The 21,299-nt window shown below is 36.8% G+C and overlaps 1 protein-coding gene across 1 annotated transcript in view; it reads right to left on the reverse strand.

Moving 5' to 3' along the window:
* The window catches only part of ZMYM2 (zinc finger MYM-type containing 2), a 97,411-nt gene that overhangs the window by 9,693 nt on the left and 66,419 nt on the right, over positions 1–21,299 (reverse strand). Inside the window, exons 12-21 of the mRNA XM_009279369.2 lie at positions 19,158–19,330; positions 12,717–12,882; positions 11,738–11,772; positions 9,833–9,962; positions 9,551–9,666; positions 8,518–8,689; positions 6,701–6,808; positions 4,650–4,744; positions 3,352–3,520; positions 2,287–2,438 (exon numbers count right to left, since the gene is read on the reverse strand). Coding sequence (XP_009277644.1) covers positions 2,287–2,438; positions 3,352–3,520; positions 4,650–4,744; positions 6,701–6,808; positions 8,518–8,689; positions 9,551–9,666; positions 9,833–9,962; positions 11,738–11,772; positions 12,717–12,882; positions 19,158–19,330 — 1,316 coding nt within the window. The remainder of the gene's footprint in view (positions 1–2,286; positions 2,439–3,351; positions 3,521–4,649; positions 4,745–6,700; positions 6,809–8,517; positions 8,690–9,550; positions 9,667–9,832; positions 9,963–11,737; positions 11,773–12,716; positions 12,883–19,157; positions 19,331–21,299) is intronic.

Below are 21,299 nucleotides of genomic sequence, written 5' to 3' on the forward strand. Positions count from 1 at the left end.
GTAGTGAGCTTGCTCTGCGCCCTCCTCAGTGCCCTCAGGATCTTGAACTCCACCTTTTCATGGTCACTGCAGCCCAGGCTGCCCTTGAGCTTCACATTCCCCACCAGCCCCTCCTTGTTGGTGAGAATAAGGTCCAGCATAGCACCTCTCCTCGTTGGCTCCTCTACCACTTGGAGAAGGAAGTTATCATCGACGCATTCCAGGAACCTCCCGGATTGCTTATGCCAAGTTAAGACTTGGAAGACTCCTGAGCACTTCCCCTGTGCTCAAACCATATTACACCCAGGAGGAAAAGCTCCAATCTGAGCCCATAAATAGCCACAGTGGGTGCAGCAATTCTGGTGCAGGGGGAAAGTGCTTTTTTTCTAACCTATGGCTTCCACTTTCTCTTCCTTTGAAGAGAAACTTACTCTAAGTTAGCAAAATATTGCTGATCTTTGGCACAACTTTATCCTTAAATGGCATCAAACTCCTCTGAGCCCCTTCTGAGTTAAACAGAGCCAGTATCTTTTATGCAGTAGCAGACAATTTATTATCTTTCAGGAGTACACGCATCAGGGTTGTCAGGTGGAAAGAAGGACTAAGAAAATACTAGAAGCCAATAGAGTTCTGTTGCACATTGCAACAACTATGTTGCATTTAACGTACCACTAACTTGTTCAAATCTGTTTCTTCAGATGGGTAACACATACCCATATACAAACAATTTGCCATTAGCACACAGATGTTGGCTGCAGCCCTCGACAGCTCACACACTTACATGTTTCTGTCCCTCACTTGCTGTCTGCCTTTGTGAAATGCAAACTCTTCAGAATAAGGCACATCTTCCTATCAGTCTGAATAGCAGTGGCACAACTGGGCCAATGAAATGGCGCTGTTAACATCACCTGAATTAAATACTGGACACTAAGTATAAGCAATAATTACAGTAACATGACCACAAGTCGTTCCTCTAATGTTCCAGAGTTGTGTATGTGTATTAGGGCTCATGATAATTGTGTTGTGCCACACAAACTGGTGGTTTGGTTCTGATGAGCTAAAAAACAAAACCAAAAACGTTTTACACGTAACTAGCTTTCACAGTATACAAGATAGACAATGTCAAAGGCACAAAGAGAAAGGCGAAAAGAAGATATTAGTTGAGTTCCATTTTATAAACACATAGCTCTCTCTATGTATCTCTCTATGTATCAGCTTAATATGAGTATTTCCAATTCAACAGAAAGATACAGGAAGACAGTACATCATGCAAGTGCAGCGGCAGAAAGCTAGCTGAATTTGAAACACGCTTTGTAGCAATATCGACTAGAATGCCGAACAATGAATGCTCGCTTCTCCAACTTCAACCATGAGGGAAAGATATCAACTAACTCCTTAATTCTGCATACTCTCAATACAGAAAAATCAGTGGAGTATTATTTATTTTAAGATTTTGATTACAAGATTTGTTATTTGATTCACGTCCACCTTAAGTATAAAAAAAAGTTTAAGCAGGATTGCAAAGCCTGTGAACAGCTTGCTTTCCACACCATACGCATTTTTTATTGCTTTTTAACTTGAATGAAATTTTCTGTGTTCACAGCTCTGAACATGGCTTATTTTAACTATGATTTTTCTTATGTACCAAAAATTAAGACATCCTCTGCGTAAAAGATAAGCTGTGGAACAGCTTTTCTAATTATCTAGTGATGTATTATTGCCTTCGCATACGATACATCTAAACTCACTCCCTTTTGCTTTGAAATACAATGTAATTGCAATTTGGGGGCAGGGGTGTGTGTGTGCAAGACAGTAAATATAGCAGAATTTCCTCACTGCCCACAGTCTGCAATAATCAGTAAATTAGACTCTCCCAAAAAGACACTTCAAATAGCTTGTTTCCACTCTACGCTAAGTAACTGAATTAGTAAAACCTTTACAGATTATTCCTTGTTTCATTCTGCTTTTACATTAAGACATCTTTGGCAAATAAAATGAAGCACAGCATTTGGAAAAATTATGTCATTTTAGACTGCAAATTCCTTGCTTTAACCCAGCAACAAGCTTAAAATTATTACAATATACCAGTTTACATTTGAGATTTCAGGATGGGTCTGCAAACTCATTTTCTGTATAGACAGCTTTCTACAATGCGATTTACACAGCAGCCTCTCTGTGTTCCAGATCATAGCCATTATATTAAGAATAGCTCCTAGCCAATAAATCCACATTATCTCCATTCTTCCACTGAAGTGGGTTAGAGTCAAATCAGCAGCTCTGCTTTCCATCTCTACAGCCTCTACTAACCTCCTGAATCCCAAGACACAGATAATAGATGCTGTCAGGTGCATAGTTCTCTCCATTTGGCCTTCGAATTTCATTGACAAAATGTGTCAACCCATAGTTTAACTCAGCTGAAGTATGTGATAATAGATCTTCCTTTAATTTCACAGACTTTGCTGTAAAATAAAGAAAAAAATGCTACATTATACAACAGTATTATTACACACTGGGAGTGGGATGGGGTATTTTTGGACTGAAGAGCAGGAAACTGACTTGATGTCCTCTCCACTAACCAATGAATGAGTCTAAATGTACTAAGTAGTTCAAATGTTAGGTCTATATTAAAATAAACAAGGCTACTAGAGTAAAGTCTAGTTAACCAAACGCAGTATCACCCACTGATGAATGTACTGTCATGCACAGCTGAGGATGACACAGAAGTGGCCCAAGATGCTGAAGTGAACACAGTGCTGTAGAGGGAGACCTTCAGGGGAAATGGCAGTTTCCAAAGATCCAACAGCATAACACAAGGGTGCTAAGATGCACGTGGGAGCTGAAGAACAGCAGGAGTAGCAGCAATCCCCCTTTTCCCTCACAGTACAAATGTACACACAGAGGAGCGTTACAGAAAGAGCAGCAAGGCTCCACAGGAGCGAAGGCCACCTCGTCTCAGAGCTCCACAGCCAGGTAATGCCAGCCTCAGATGAAGATCTCTTTCCAGGAAAAAGAGTAGGATGCCCCTCCCTTGCAATTTAGAAGTCCAGAAAAGGAGTGAATTCCAAGGCGAGTTAGAATATGAGGAAAAACAGGATGCAAACAAAAAAATCAAAATGGTCACGGAAAGTCAGAAGAGCCAGGAAGGCGCTGTCCTGGCTTGCACGAGAAGTGTGAGACCCAGCATTTTGAACCAAGTAGGGAAAACTAGGAAAAAAAAGTTTGGCAACTCTGTGGTAAAATAATCCCAGTCATTGTAGGATCATTAGGGACACGTGAAAACTTCTATTAAAAATTCCAGCTGAAAATCAGACGAGTACAGCAATTCTCCCTACCAAATAAGAATCTGGATGCCAAATTTTTGGAAATACTTACTTGATTTCAGTTCCTCTAATTCTGGAAGCTCTTCATCTAAATGCCGAGACTTTACCCAGTGCTTCCATGCATTTACACCATACGCGTATTTGAATGGAAAACTACACTCTGAGTTTTCAGAGCTGTCATCGTGAGACTGGTATTCTGACACTGCTTTCCTCTTCACCCCCTGCCATTGAAACACAGTGGTTAACACCGCCGACAGCCGCTGACACCAATAACACAGCAGCTGGGCAGAATAAGCAAGCTGCAGGCCAAATTACAAACTGAATGTTCAGTGTAAAGAAACACATGCTTCATTCAGTAGGTAGTTTCTGTGTTGAACATACTTCTAAGGACAGTATTTACTTAAGCTGACAGATGTTTCTAATTTGCCTTTCAAACTGGTTCCTAAAGCAGACAGAATAATTTTTGATAATGGAGTTACTGTATTGGTTATATCGTATTAAGCAACAAACACATGATGCACCAAATAGTTCAGTGGATTTATAGGATTTCATTGTGTTAATGTGCAGGAAGTTAAAGATGCTACAAATCTACGTCAGAAAGCTCAACCAAAGCCATCAACGGAAAAGCCAGTGTAATACCAACAGTTTAGACTCCAAATTTAAAACTAGAAAGACACATTTATTCTTCGAAAGTTTTATTAGAAGTTGGCTGGTTTTTTTAAAGCTGCAATATCTACTGCAGCTATTGCAACAAAACCATTTCAGCTTTGTGTCAGGCACCAGAAACTATTTCCTGTTAAGTTTCCTTCCAAATAAAAGAATATGGCTAATTTATTTGCAATGTCTAAACTAAGATTTTTGACTGAAAATAAAATCTGGGAAAATTACAAGCAGGTAAGAACTTCTTTTTAAACTATTTTATATAGGAGATGTTATAGCTCCCATTATAAGCCATGGTAATGCCAACATTCTTCCATTTCACTATCAAATTAAACCATGACAACTTTGAACAAAGTAGAAGGTAGAAAAGCATTACTAAGAGTACAGTTAAGTACATACACAATAGTATACTACATCACAGTTCTACCAATGTGAAGCAAAAATGGGATCAGAATTTAGAAATCACACTCCTATTAAATCCAATAGTTAACTGCAACAGACATAGGAGTGAAATAGTTTTATTCTTTGAAATATTTCAATTTACTTCATAAAGATAGGATATTAGGCATGAATAGGCAGTAACACATTTTAGAGCAGTATGAGAACTGAAAAAAAAACCAAACTGGCATATTTTTCCCCCACTTAAATTTTGTGCTTTTTTGATTTTTTTTAATAGCATGACAAAATTACCTTCTTTTTGGACCGAGGCCTTGGCTGTTCCTCGTATTCTTCCCCAAAAACAGGAGGTAACAAAAACTCATTTTCTGTATCAAGCTCCTCAGTTGCTGAAAATACATTAACAGAAACTTATTTCTAAACATCTTTTGAATAATATTGGTTTGAAAAAAAACAGTGAACCATATCAGCGTGCATTAACATAAGGGGTCCACAAAAGCCCAAACATAAACATTACCAAAAGCACACGTATAAACATTTTGGTAAGAGGAAATAAACCTATTCTTACTTTGAAAGTAAGGAAAAGCTATCAAAATGTTTATTTCTAAATAAATTGTAAAGGACACAATGCTTAATGTTTTCAAGCACTATCTCAAGTCACTAAGGCAGCATTTCTTACTATGGACCCTTACACAATTTTTCCTGCCTAGGCAGTCTTTGGTATTAAGAAGTTTAAGTTATGGTGAGAATGAGCACCTGTGAGTGGAAAAAATACAAGTTAACTTGCTACATGCACTTTGGTTCGTGTATTTCCATAATTTCTGTTCAAGTTTTATATTTTACATAGCACGTTATACTTGGTTAAAAACATTAAGAATCAGAATGTAAACTCTTTCAGAGAAACTGGTTTTAGTCTGTATTTATACAAGTGGTGGAGGACTAGCTCATGATGGATATTACCGTAATTTCAGTAAACAGATATATGGTAATATGTCAAAATACTATTTACTTAACATTTCAGGCAATATTTCACTCCATTTCAGGCAACACAGCGGAATGAGACAACCTATGAATGGATTTAATGTTGCAAGTTCCACCTTTATTTACTTTACTGAGGATGGTTCAACCCTCAAACAATGTCTTCATTCAAAACTGAATGCTCTTCTGATAGTTAGTCTGATTTCACCACCTTACTACTCAAGACACCATTCAAACTGGTCCAGATGAAACAGCACTCACATGCAAAGATTTTAAGAACTCTGTCCCAGGCTAAACACCAGTCCTTCTCCTGCTACCTCAAAGAATCTTCTCTCAGAAGCACTTCAGTGTAATCAATATCTATTACAAACTGCTATTATTTACTATTCCACTTTATTTTTTTCTTTCATGGTTTTTCTTTCTCATGTACCAAACCTTACTTACAAAGAGGGTTAAAAAATCTAGTATGCATCTGGCTAATAAAAGTCCTAAGACTAAGGTCAGACTAACCCCTAGACTTGATCTTTGGATTAGACATGCATCAAACTGAGAAACACAGCCTCAGCATCTAGTGCAGATATCTATGGCATGAGGCAAAAGGAGACTTTCAAGATCAGACACAGAAGCTATCCAGGGGAGGTATAAGAGTTTTATGTCCAAGAGAAGCTATGTCAAAGGAGACACTAGCTACAGCCAGGAGCTTTCTTGGATCTTGGATTGAGTAGGACACGGTATAAGGAAACAGACACTGTTGCCTGCATTCTGTAGAGTGGTAGAAATTTTAATACATAAAACCAAGACCTTCTTTCAAGAAAGGTCTCAAAGTAGTGATTTCCCTGCTAATCCAAATAACGCTACCTTTTTCAAATACAGGTATGGACATTAACAAGATACTAAAAGGTAACACAAGTGATGTGCAGCATACCAGCTTGCAATTTTCTAACAAACTTGAGTGGGAAATTTGCCCTTCTGTCATTTCTGCTCTAAACCACCATTTCCCACGGAAATACCCGGTGATTGAAGAATGCATTCATTATTGTTTTCCATGACACATGCCATCTGAGTCTTTGAGCCTTCAAAATAGCTTTCCTACGTCCATGTCTAAAACCAAGTGATGCAGCCAAGTTCATTTGTGAAAGGTTAATTCCCCCTTTTCTTTGCATTGTTTCAAATACTGTATTTAGAAAGATGGAGGAACTAATTCAGAAGTCCCCAGGCTTGCAAAGACATGGCAAAGTTTTACCTAACAGTCAGTCATGTGGATCTTGCAATCAAATAAAGCTCCTCTGAGAGGACGATGAAACAAAGTACAATGGTTGCCCACAATGCCCACTTCACAATATTTATTAAAATGACAGAAAAAATACCTCTTGGAAAGTCTATTTCAATATCAAGGTCTGGTTCATATGGAACATCAGGCAAGCTTGTCCGTGCCTCTGTTTCCGAGTTTAGTAGATTTGACTCAACTATCACACCTGTCAAAAAAAAAAAAAAAAAGAAAGGAAAAACTCTCCTTATTTTAACCAACACATTAGTCAAAACAGGACAGATTTAGAACATTAGAAGCTGTTGGTTCTAAAGCTGCTTGTCTGCTCATCACCATCCTAGGTTTTGTTGTTCTTGGGATCTCAGATTTACTTCTCCAATCTGATTTCCTTCAAACAGAAAAGATACTTACTAGCCCATCTGTCCTTCTTCATTAAGACAAGTCAGCAAGGCACGTGTATAGAAAATCAAATACTGGCAAATCTGGATCATATCAACCAATCACCGAACTCAAACAAGCTCGACAAACCTAACTATCTATTTTTCTACATGATTCTGCCCGCAACAGAACAGACTTTCAAGTCTGTGAAAGAGATCCTACAAAAGCAAACAAGGCAGGCAGGCAGAGAGAAACAAAAGCTTGACCTCTTTCCAACTTCTGACAAAGACAGATTTCTCCGAATTCAGTTCTCTGCAAACAAGCAAGCTCTGATCTCATACATCTACCCATTCAGCTAGCTGCACTTCGCAAAAGAGAGCAAGGAACTACAAATGACAACCTTGCGGCACTACCAGAAATGTCCAGCTTTAGTGGAGGAATGGCAACAGTCTGGAAAACAATAAGCCTTCTGGGACTGCAGTACCACTGGCCTCCTACATACCAGGCCCAAAGCATAAGTTCATATCATTTATCAACATCCTTTGAGACATCTGTTGAAACAGCTTGGGGAAAAAAAAAAAAAACCACACTAAAATTTCACTTGAGTAATGGAAAAACCTTAAAATCTAGTTTTTGGAAGAGAAGGCAAATTCTCCTGGGAAGATACAGAAGAGACAAGGATTTTGGCAGGCAAAGCTAGGAAAGAGGGGCAAAGAGGTATGTGCACTACAAAAATATCATTACAGGATATGCGGGGTTTTTTGATCTTCAGCTGTAAAGTTGTCCCAGACAGTTCTCTCCTTTTAGATGAGCTGGTGGGATGACAAGCCATTTCAGCATCGCAACCCCAATGATCTATCAGCTGATGCATTACTATCCCCAAAGAGATGATACTTGCAGGTCAGGATCAATCTAGAGCGAAAGCATCATTAGGTCACCCGGTTTTGTTGATCACAGTTCCACTTGTGAAACGTGTTTCTCTTAGTTTTAACACTTCCCCACACCCAACATAAAATATGCCTAGTAACGTGTTACTACAAAGAGATCAGACCCCTGTCATATCCCACCTTGTTCAGAGAAAGTTGTGTTCACACCTGTAAGACAAAGCTACGGAGATCACTTTCCCTAAACTTTTGACTTGAGTTTTTCTGGGAGAAAGAATGGATTGGTTTTGGCTTGTTTTGAGTTATGCTGAGAAGAAAACGTGTGTGCAAGCCTGGATGACTGCTTGCCATCAGCCAGGGAGCTGGTGCAAGCAAAGGGAATGCCTACGTTTTTAAAGACAAATATCTGGTTCAGCACACCGAAGTCACACAACAGACTTCAGAAAGTTTTCTGTATTTCAAATGTGCTAAAATGATCTTTAAAAATATTTAAATAATTAAGATTTTAACTTAATATAAGGACTCAATAATAGCACTGTTGTACTCAAAGAATCTTCCCCTAAAATAAAAAAACCCCAAACCTTCTCTTGATTCACACACACCCACACGTACACCCCAGCACTCCAAAGAGTCAAAAACTCAGCAGGAAACTCACTGGCCACATCAGAAGCTTCAGCTTTTCCATCCTGTTCAGGTACCATCCCTGATAAGTTCAGCAGCTCAGTTTCCAGAGGATTTGAGGGCACTTTTCCCCTCAGCTCTTCTACTGCTGCAAGGATTTTCTCACTGCTATCCAGAGTAGTGGGCAAGAAAACTGGAACTGGCACCTGTGCAGACAGGGAGGAAGAGATAATTAGAAAAGAAAAGAAAAAATGCTGCAACAAAGCATCAACAGCAGTCAACACAGAAACAAACTCTACACCCCTATTCTAAAACACGGAGTTAATACCAATTAGAAACATATCACTTCAGCGTGGGCTAACAAAAAAATGTTGACAGGTTAAAAAAATTCAATGTAATTGACTGAGAACAGAAGGGAAAGCAGGAAAGGGTACAGAAAAAAATTAAATATGACAAAATATAGTGGGTCAAAGTAAGAACAGAAGGGACTTTGGAGCTTCAAAGCTGTCTGACTGTAACTTCACACTAACAGTTTGGACAAATCAGCATCCTGTTTTAGTGGCTTGCTTATGAAACACAGAATTTTAGGAATTCAGGGGTTGGTTTTTTTCCCACCATTTGGATGAGATTCGATACGTAAGTGATAACAAATTTAACTTCGAGTTATTTTCTTTTGCTGGCACAAGGTTTGGGTTTTTTTTTTTTTCTTCCTTCTGTTTATCCCACTCTGCCATCCCTCTCCAACACAATCTTTCAGTTTACCCATTACCAGAACAAATCTTGCTGTTTAATGTTTATTCAGCAAAGACAAAAGTATCACTCAGAATTGTTCCTAGAAAGTTCAGCAGCACAAAACTTTCACACTTAAAGCAGGCAGATAGGTCCTAAAGAACAATCAGGAAATTATGTGCCACTGTCAGATTTCTAATGCTTTTTCAATAAATAGTGCCGCAGCATCCTGCAATCCTTTAGATGGACCAGAATGCGAACTGTCAACAATACAAAGTGGTCCCACACATGCAGGTGAATGGATGCCAATTTAAAAATGAAGCTGAAGTCTCACTTACAGGAACAGGAACCGCTGTAGGAACAGGAACATTTTGACTATACATATTCATAGGCACCGGAACATAGACAGGTACAGGAATAGGCACTGGGACATACTCTTTTTTCCAATCATCTTCTATTAAAAGAAAAAAGAAAAAGGCAAACACTGCCAGGTACTTAAATATATTTTACACCTGCAGTTTAGGGAAAAAAATCAGAATATTTGCAATATGTTCCAAGGCAGTAACAGTTAAAAATATCTGCAATGAAGAAATGAGTAGTTCCAGTACAGTTCAAGTTACCTGTCTGACAAGATTTTGTCTGCATATGAGGTTTACAGTATGTGGCTTTTGTCATTGTCAAAGGCTTGCAAAGAACTGCTTTGTTCTTCATTTCTCTGTTAGGTGTTGGAGAAGGTGGTGGTGCTGAGCCCTACAGACAAGCAAATAAAAGAGAACATGCCGTTACACCACACTGATTTCAACACAACGTTCTTGATTTAATATATCAGTTGATACTTTTCATATATGAGATACTGAAAAGAAAGCTCACAACAGCATAACACAACAGCACCAACTATTATTCTTTAATTGCAAACTATTCTACATTTCTAGTAATGAGCTGCCACTGCCAGGAATGTATAGTTGTATTTTGCTCAGTCAGGGCTAGCACTTTGATTAACAACTTCTGGCTCATTTTCCTTTCCTTTTTTTTAATTTAAGATACTCTTAAGATATTCATTTTTATATTCTTGTTTAAATGAAAGTGCAATTTAAGCTATTCTATAACTTAAAAAATAATTTTAGCTGTAAAAAGAATTCACTATAAGTAGCATAAAAACCTTCTGGCTCAAGGTCTAACCTTCTTGAACTACACTATAATCCAAAGACCACATTTTTTAAAAAAATGTATTTCTAAATAAAGTATCTCTAAACAATTTTTTACTACCTAAAGTATGAACTTCGAGCTCCCCCTGCTGGCTCTACAATAATGACAACAAATACTTGGGAACATCACATAATGCTCAAACTGCACCAAACTGCAGTCAACAGGTAAAAAACCTCTTGTTCCAGACATGTTTTTTGTCCCCTAGCACCTGTTTTAGAACCTGATTTAAGAAACAGACTGTCACTTTTATTTGGTCATATGTAGTAAGACTAGTCCCACATATCCTTTTAAATATGGAAAGTCAAGTCATAAGAACAGCAGTAGACTTTATTTAACAGGCGTACACTTTCTAAAATATTAAAAAAAATACTGTATCACACATAGGTTTTATATGATCTTTAAAAATTTATGGACTGAACTAACATCATTAAATACGAAGCATTAGATGTTTTTAACATGACAGTTTTGCTTGTCTGATGTCTCTAGTTACCCAAGCAATCTTATTTTCTGTGTTTTTCATTATTGCATTTTATAATGCCATCAAAATACTTTCACTTAAATCTAAGATTTACCTTACAGAAGCCTATTTGCATTAAAAAGGTGAGTCAATTTTTTCATGGAAAAATAGGCAGTTCTGAGATCTTCCACATGACAAACAAATCAAAACAAAACTACATTTCAAAATACACTAAGCTAACTGAAAAAAATATTATTAATAATACTTTTGACAAGCTGACAAAAAAATATAACTCAAAATGAAGGCTGCTGCTCCACCAATGATCCCCACCCTCCCAGACAGTGATCCTGCAAAAGGTTACACTTCCCTACTCTGTCACCTGCAGCAAAGTCAATCAGACCTTGAGCACCAATTATTCTACTCTTGGGAATTATAATTTAAGATCTGAAGCTTTATTTTCAGCTTTTCAAAGCTGAGATACAACCTTAATATTCTAATCGACCAGTGAAATTCTCTTCCCTTTTTACACTCAATAAATACACTGAATCAGTCTAAACACATGAATAAGATACACAGTTTGTGGATTAACTTTTAGACAACGCTTTCATGCACTATAGATGTAAAATACAAGGCTGATGATTTGGTTTTCCCAAAGACATTGAAAAGACAAAATATGAACACTTAAAAATTTATTTTCAACTACTGATGTGAAAAAGACTAAAAAAACTCCACAAATTTAGCTTAGTTTCATTCAAAGATACTAATTTTTTGTTTTTTAATAGCATCCCTTTAAGTCACCGGGATCTCACATTTTAAATACATCTAATTATATTACATATGTGTGTTAAATATATATACTTACTGTTATTTTTGTTCGGGGGGTTTGACAGCCCTGATCTAAAAATGTAAGAAAACATTTTTAGATTTTTTTTCCCCTTTTTTAGAATCAAAGCAAATTTCAGTAAGCAACTCAGACAACATCTATCATCAGGATAACATTAAATTAACAGCACTGATTAGTACTGTATCACAGGTGAGAACTGCACGCAACACTTCTCATTCATAGGCACCTCACTACTCTGGCATTGAACCTTACACAAAGGCAAACGCTAAATCAATGCTCCATCCAGATGTGAATATAGTCTCTTTCAGAAAAGTAAATACCAAAGTGTTCAAATATGAAAATGGCCATACAATGAACTTGTGTTGCTATAATTACATTAATTAAAAAGCTGATTTATTTGAACTTTGCCTGACTTGCCATTTAAACCACGTCAACATGCATTGAGCCCCCATCAGCAAATTTACACAGTACCTATTGCCAAAAGGAAGAAAAAAGGCAACGTATTCCTCTTATCTAGATACTTTCATTCCGTTCTCATTTAGTTTCCATGTATTTCCTTTTAATTCCATTTAATTTATTTCTTTTCTCATTCCTAGTGCATTTATCTGCTCTCTGTGACCAAAACACATTTTGAAAAGAAGTGTTTCCACAGAGCAAGTAATGACAAACTGGAGCACAATGAAAAAGGAAAACATTTTCTGTCCCCATGATGATACAACACTAAAATTATGCTTAACCTAAAAAGTTGTATTTTTTTTTAATGTGATTACAAAACTGTTTGATTACCTGACAATGTTTCAGCTCTCAAAAAAGCAATAAAATAAAGAGCTAAGATAAAAAATAGCAAGCAGCTCAATGATGCCTCTGATGATAAAATAAAAAAAGGGTAATCTCTAACATAGTTTATTACAACAAAGAAATAATTCATGCAGCTTTAAATTTTTCATTTAAAGGAAGCATCTTGTTTGCCATTTAGCAGCCATAAAGCAGCACATACCATAGTGTAAGTTCTCAGGTCCTTTTTGGGTTGCCAGATTCGGTTCATTTTGTTGACAGTAGAAACGGAGCAAACAGTGCTGATCACAAAAGTGTTTCATTTCGCCACGCCACTGCACTTTCTCTTTGAGAGTTCCTTGAGACTTACAACAGTCACATCGTGCAGCCTTAATGCAAAGGAAGATTTTGACATTTTTAAACAAGCCTTGGAAAAAAATTATTTCTACATTTTTAAAGATCACGTTTTTAAGAGTACTGAAGAATCATTACTGCTACACAGTTAAGTCTCGCTCACTTAGGCTCTATGATAGTTGCACTACCTTCTAACCTGTGTATAACAGGCACATCTGTCACTTTATTTTCAATTGTTTGCTGGGGGTTAACACCCAGAATCTGCTTTGTTTCACTAAGACTTTAAAAATTGTTCACTTCCAGACAGTCAGCAAAAAATGAATTTTATGCATCAATTTTAATTAATTCCACTGAAGCATTCTGCAAAACAAGAGCAGAAAGTGACTGAGAATCCTTAATGACTCTCTTGAACCGAGGACAAGTAGAGTTGTTCTTTTCCCCCCAAAGTTTGGTGGTTTTTTTGTATTAAGTCACAAACAGAATCACTTCTCTAGGTATCAAATCAGAGCCCTTTAGTGTAAATAACTTTTATATTTTCATTGTTTTTGTCAACAATTTTAGATTCCAATTATTTAGTTCAAAGTTTCTCTATGATTTATAAACAATAGCTCTCAAACTAAAGATGCTTCCACAAAATCTAGTTAGCACGTAACTTGAAACTCAAAACTTTGTTCTTCTGTATCCCTAGCTAAACTTTTAAGTAATATATCTTTCACCAGCCTACATGATAATTTTGTAAGGCATCACTAAGACAGACATTGTTTTTCTCCAAAATAGATTCCATTGAATTTAATCAGCCATACTATAAATTATTATCTGAACAGCGGTAGCCCCAGTTTCAGATCTTCAAGTAAGCAAAGAGTTGTTTGCACTACTGCTCCCCTTGATATTGCTTGCAACCTCCACCCTAAAGCAGTTCTTAAAAAAATAAAAGCTCTATGGATGCTCAGGAATCCAAAATAAGTCAACCTAATAATATAGCCAGGAGAGGAAGAGGGAAGTTATGATAATATGCAACATAAAACATTAATACGTAAAACCATACACAACATTGCAGTTATGCACAAGGCTCTGATGCTTAAAAAAAAAAAAAATATAGCCAGGAGAGGAAGAGGGAAGTTATGATAATATGCAACATAAAACATTAATACGTAAAACCATACACAACATTGCAGTTATGCACAAGGCTCTGATGAGGTTAAAAAAAAAAGTCCAACTGTAGTTCTTGCAACTCCAAGAAAGTATGAACAGGCCAGTTAGTTCAAATTTAAAAAGTAATTAAATGTTGAGTTCCTTCTCTGTACTTGAACAGTCCAACACCATCCTCTGGTAATGCAGGAAATTCAGCTTTCAGTTGTAATTTTCAACTATTTAAGATGATACATCAAGAGACTCAATTCTAACAGTATAACCAGCTTTAAATTGGGAGCAATTGAAGCTGTGGCTTCAGGATCACCTCACACTAAGTGCCAGGTGCTCCTGGACAGGCAGGTACTTCTTTTCCCCCTCCTCTGTGCAGGTGTCAGCAGTAGTGCTTCTGCACCTGCAGGGTACGCAAGGTCAGGGACCTTACAGCACTGCATTACCCTCATCCTCCCTCAATTTTTGTTACATTTGCCACTTCGACTTTCTGCTGACACTGATCCACAGTTCATTTTGCAGCAGAGATGTTCTCAGTGGGACAAAAGAGCAAGTAAGTTGTATTCTTGGAAGGGAGTCGGGGAAGAAGATGAAGTGTGGAGTGTTGCCAAAATAGCCTATATTTATCAGTTCAGGGAAACTGTGAATTCACACCTTCAATCCAAAGCCACCAAAAGGCTGAAATACCAGTAGAAAAAAAACTATGTATAATTCACTCTAATTTTAAATCTCAAGCCCATCTAACACTGATTAAGAATGACAGTTGACCCATGTAGAGAAAAAGCCCACCTATTCTAACCTGCTGCATACTGCTTGACTATCAAAGCACCACTTTCTGCTCAATTTTCTCTCTCCTTCAAAGAAAGAAAAAGGTGACAAATCTTGTCAAATGCAGCAACTACAGCCTTCCTGCAACTGTTTTCTCCCTCCCCTGGTTCTGCTCTTTCGTTTAGACCTTTGAGTAAGTGTATTATTGTCTCTCCTGGGCTGCTACTGAGGTATTTAGGTGCAAAAAATTTTGGTTTGTTTCCACATGGAAATTAATATTCCTTAGCAAGCCCAAGATTCCTTTATAAGGATGCTTCACTTCTCACCCCTACCTTTGCTACACCGTAATTCTACCATTTCCATAATCATGCTTGCTGTCAATACTATAGTGCATGGAAGGGTGTAAAGTTTCCAACTACCTGCTTGCTCTTCCCACTTCCCTGACCATGGAATTAATTGATAGCGAAAGTGTGAATTCATGATTTTCTGCTTTTTCCTTCCTTCCCCTTTCCATTTGTTTTCATTTGGGATACTGGCACTATATGTTAACTGAATCTCCAGAATACCTGCCTTCAAGTCTGCTCTATCTCTGTGTTTCCAAAAAGTCCATCTATACTCTCTGTGCTCCAATTGCACATAACTCCTTTGCTACTCATGACTGCTTTTTGGTCCAATTCTTTTCCCAGGTCCAACCTTCAATATGTTCAAATGGGCATGGTGATTATTACAAATCACTAATGTTTGCCCCAAACTTGGTTTAAAACCAAAGTTTTCACACGTGGGGCTTTTATTTACATTTTTAATCCTCCAATAACCTGTTTCCAAGTGTTCTCCCATGGTTTGGACTGGTATTAATTTGACTTAATCTCAGCTGTCTATTCCGAGTTCAATCCACAATAAATAGGAAGCAAGAGTTGTTTCCAGAGAGTGAGTGATTATAAGAGAAAGGAGATCAACTGTTCTGAAACAGTACCTACTTGAAATTGAGATGCCTAACTATACAACGGCTAAATTCGGACAAGAGAAATTCCACCAGGTTGTCTTGCTGCCTTTACCATTTAGATTAATGCTGGCTCCGTTGTTTCAAATTTTACTACTGTTGACAACCATTGCTATCTGAGCTCACCAGTCACAATAATTTTTCTATGCCTTAGACTGTAGTTCCCCACCTCCTACTTAGTCTTTGCTGAAGACACCTGACCTCCACTGAATACACAGTCATCACCATACATGCTCAGTCCAATCAATACTCCACTGTAGCCTTGAATGACCTGTAAGCACACTTCAGCTGTAGTATTTTTGGCAATGTTTCAAAATGTATATTTAAAGAAACAGATTTCTGTGCTGTTCTCAGAACTGCATACTCTTTTTTGAGGTACTTTCAATGCTCTAGTATAAGTAACATCAAATGATTGAAACTGTCATCAAACATCAGGCTACTAAAATATTTACATTGAAATTTCCCAGGCATTTTTCAGATTGACATCCAAACCATGGCATGCAATTGAAGTTTACAGGAGGAGCTCTAATAACTTAAGGAGCTAACCTCAAGACACCAAAAATTTTACCTCTCGTCTTAGAGGTGCATGGACACCATACAGTAGAAGTTTCCTCAGAACTTGGCACCAACTGGTAACTGTAGCTGTCACCCAACAGATGATTAGGACTGAACTATTCTTTCACATTTCAATCCCTCATATTAGGTTTGAAGAACACTTCTATAGAAGTCTGATGTGCTTCTAATACTTCTAGATAACAGTCTGTTGTGCTTCTACCACTACTACCTTCTGGCTTTTTGAGAAGAGAATTTTGGCATTCAGGGAAGCTCTCCCATAATATAATTATTTTTAAAAGTTAAGATGTTTTCCAGATAACACTACATGAGAAAGATATGTCCATAAAAAAAAGTAGACAAAGAAGATGGAGACAAACACTTGTTTAATGAACACAATGCTGGTGTTAAAACATTACTAGGTTATTACTACTTATTTCTCTTCATGTATACATTCATTGAAACTCCAAAATAACACTGGACATTGCATAAATGAGACAAAGCTCATACATATGTAACTGTTCTTTTAAGAAGCTAACAGACAAAACAGCAAATGAAGTACAAATTCGGGGAGGGGTCCATATCTATTCTGTCTTCCTATATTTTGATCGTTATCTATTTATTGCTAGGTAAGAACATCAGCTAACAATGCACTACCAAATCTAAGATATCTGGAGTGAATTTTATAAAAGAGGGAGAAGTTACCAGCAAGGATTTAAACAAAAAAAAAAAAAGACAATTTTCGCAAAACACACTATTTCCCAAAACCTATTACATGTCTTCCCCATGTAATAAATCCCAAACCTTTATAACCAGAACTGAATTAGGCAAAGGCTTTACGAAGTATTTGGAAAAAATGACAATCAACAATTCAACATCATGTAACACTAGTTCCACTAGCAAGCATAAGATTCAAAAAGTAAAAATATCTAACACTTCAGTATCATCAAAAGTATCAAAAGTCACTAGTTACCAGCAAGTCTGTTTAGATTAAATTGCCTTTTCATGGCATCATGTCTAACGCTCCTGTACCACAGTACCAAAAGCATTTTTTAAAAAAAAAAAAAAAAAGACAATTTTAGCAAAACACACTATTTCCCAAAACCTATTACATGTCTTCCCCATGTAATAAATCCCAAACCTTTATAACCAGAACTGAATTAGGCAAAGGCTTTACGAAGTATTTGGAAAAAATGACAATCAACAATTCAACATCATGTAACACTAGTTCCACTAGCAAGCATAAGATTCAAAAAGTAAAAATATCTAACACTTCAGTATCATCAAAAGTATCAAAAGTCACTAGTTACCAGCAAGTCTGTTTAGATTAAATTGCCTTTTCATGGCATCATGTCTAACTCTCCTGTACCACAGTACCAAAAGCATTTCTTAACCAGACTTAATGGGCCAATTAAGTTATTATTGCCTTATCCCACAGATCAGAAGGATAACCTGAAGTCAGAGTTTTCAAGTGGTTCTCAAACCCGAATCAGAGTACAAGCTTCCATAGAAGTTTATGTACATGAAACTAGTTTGGTATGCACACCCCCAGACTATATTCTTTGCTGAATCACCAAGAGATTTCTAAAGCACACCAAAGCTTTATTAAGTTCTCTGTCAGAAGGCACTTTTTACGCAGGGATAAATTTCACCCCATACCCGAAGTTTTAAGGCATAGAGATTAAATATTGTTGTATGAAGTTAACATTTTAGTAAGTTTAAGAACTTTGCAGCCAAGCTTCGTCACCCTATTTTCACATGAGACAGAAGAAACACATTCTGGTCTTCAGTAGTTTTCCTTTCAGGAATGTCTAACAGGACCCTACATACATTATTCAAAATAAAGACTTTACAATGTTTGGCTGTAACATTTCTGGAACCAGCCATTCCAAAATATCAGGTATGTCTTCAGATTCAGTTCTTTTATGGTAGGTAGATCATCTTGAATTACAGGACTTGTATTTAGCCCTCTAACATTTCAAGCTTTTTATTGCCTTCCAGGCTGTGTACAGAGTTTTGGTAAGGTGATGAATTTTGTACCGTCTTTTTTGCAATTGCATCCACAAGTGTAGTTCTTGTTTTGATATTATCAGTGTAGCTTTCCAGGATGTTCACACCAGAGATCAAATATTTTATCCATGGTACTAATCGCAGGTTAAACCCAGTCCAATTTCACCTTTATTTCTTTCAAAAAAATGAAAACAAAAAACCTCTTAACGTGAACTCTTTGCTGGTTGTGCTTCACAATGTAGTTAAGCTTCCAGAGATTTAGAAATAGATGCCATCTGTTTGATTTAAACTTTTATTAGAAATCCATTTGGTCTTGCTTTTCCCTTTGGCATCCTTTCCACTGGGAAATACTGAACAATCAAAGCCTCTGCAGTTCAAACTGTGGGAGAAGGGAAAAGGCAAAAAAGGAGGCAAAAACAGGAACAAGAAAAACTCTGCTAACCTAGTTTATCGTCAGTCAATTCAAGGTATCATCCAGCTGCTATCAACAGTGTTTTCAACATTCTGAATACACATTTAAGAAGTTCTGACAAGAAAAATATGGTATCAATTGAGGAGAAAAAAAATCGGAATTGTAAAGTAACAAATATACATAGTAGTTTCTTGTTTTTCTGTAACTCAAGACTTCCTTGCCAAATGAATTAATAAAATCAGATGGTAGAAATGCTGCTCTAAGATCTAAGAAAACTCAAATGATGAAATCAATACATTTGCTTATTGTGTAGCAAATGCTTTGCTGAAGTAAGCCATATTTGCTGCACAGTCCTTGAGATATCCTCACATGTGCATTTTTGGTTTTTTTAACTGTGGAGCTCTCGTCAAAAATTCTGAGTTACTTGCCTTGTAGTACCAGTCCTGAAATTTTTTACAGCACTCTTCACTGCAGAAATCTCTCACTACACCATCAAGTTCCTTAGTTGCTCCCTTTTTGCACAGCTGTGAGCAGTAATTACAAGTAACACATCTCAGTCCTAACCGTCTTGCAAAGTCTTGTTTATATAGCAGCTTGCAGCCTGGAAACAGATTTTAAACATTAGGAACAGAGTAATTTTTACAGAGAGATATCACAGTTAAGAGTTAAATATTGAAAATTAAATGAATACAACAACAGCTAACAATTGGGGCTTCAGACAAATTCAGGTTGCATAATAGACTATATTTCAAGACATTTTTACGTGAATACCTTTCCTGCACAACTCTACGGTTTCATCTGATGTCTGCATCAGTTTCAAAACACTACGCTTGAATCTGTGCTTATCAAATCCCTGAATAAACAGTCAGAAAAAAGACATAATTTTCTTTTCATATAGACCCATGCAAAAGCATTGACTTGGAATTACATTGCTCAGTTACACATCCTCAGAATGCTAGATATCCAGGCAACGACGAGCAGAATTTTTAAGCTAGACAACACTATCCACTAAAACAATACCTATCTTCAAGGATCAACTTATTTCTATTACTACTTTCACTCATATTAATACAACAAACCACTTAAGACAACTCATTAATTTTTAAGACCACTAACAGGTACAAGATGACCTAAGAACTGAGGAGGTTTTTTAACAAATGTAACTATAAAGTAAGCAATGATCAGTACTGAGAATAATTATGCGATGATAGGAGTTTACATACGAAATTTGTGTAGGATTTGTATGTAATGAATCTTTTATTTTTTCTTTTCACATCAGGTGGTTTGGTTTTTTTTTTGCATTTGCTATGCAGTCGTAATTTCAAGGTTGCCGTAATGAGAGCTTTATTCTTCAATAATCTGATCCTCCCTCAAGCAAATTAGAAAAGACATCCTAACGTATTAAATGCATTAAAAGATGAATACTGTACCTATTACGTAGGCTATTTTGAGAATGTAATGTATTTAAACTACCTCAAATCTAGTGTCTATTCAGCTGATGCCTAAATCATATACCATATATCTCTGTAATTGTGCTAATTTTACAGAAAAGAACAGTATGAGAAGATGAAGTAACTGTCTATACTAAACACTGGAGGGACAAGATAACATCTACACAGACCTTTAATCTAAGGTACTGTACCTGTTTTTATGATCTCCCAAATATCACAGTACCACTAAGACCAGAACTCAAGTCTTCCAAAATGCCCACTCTGTTAGGGCATATAGTCTAACACATGCAGATTTCTGTACTTCTGGTAAGTTATGAAACTCAATATGTAACATACATGGCTGCACTTTCCTCTGGCATACAGAATATAAAGTTACTATAATGTATTCAGTAATTTCAATTAGTGACTTGTGCTGTTGTCTATTGGGTAGAATTTCTTATGTGTGAAACTGAGATACTATTTTAAAATCACTAAAAGCACAAGAATACAAGTGGAAGCTGCAGCAGACAGCATCTTCCAAAAACAAAAGGTTATTGAGGAATTTTAACTTGCAATGCTACAAGCTTTGCTAACAAGTTAAATTTGCTAGCAATGTCAAAACAAGACAATTATAGAATATCATACAAACAAGACACTGTAGGTAATAACTGTGTTTTAAACTGTTTTGTTGTTTGGTTTTTTTTAGTTATACGTCTGATTCTTTAACAACAGAATAAAGACAATTACTAACACACAAAACAGGCAGTACAGATGGAAAGTGCCAAATCAAGCAATCATCCTTACAGTGCAACTAATTCGGATGTTAAATACACTGCTCTGAAGGAAATAATAATCCTGAAGATACCAGTGTATGCAAGCTATTTGCTAAAAGTACCCATTAAAGCACTGAAAATTTCTTGCCAGTATTTTTTCCTGCTGGCTGTCTCTCTCATTATTGTATGGGGCAGACTCTTTCCACTTCTTTACAATTCCAGAGATAGCTCAGCACCACAATGCATCCTCCTCTTCAGCTGTGCCTTGGAAGAGCCATTCAATGCTGCATCAACCTTTCAAGGCTATAGATTAGTAGAAGTACTCTACTACCAATCAGGTAAGCTATGTGCACCTGGCTAAATAGTC

Source organism: Aptenodytes forsteri, unplaced genomic scaffold (genome assembly GCF_000699145.1).
Source record: "Aptenodytes forsteri isolate BGI_AS27 unplaced genomic scaffold, ASM69914v1 Scaffold307, whole genome shotgun sequence".
Classification (NCBI taxonomy): Eukaryota; Metazoa; Chordata; class Aves; order Sphenisciformes; family Spheniscidae; genus Aptenodytes; species Aptenodytes forsteri.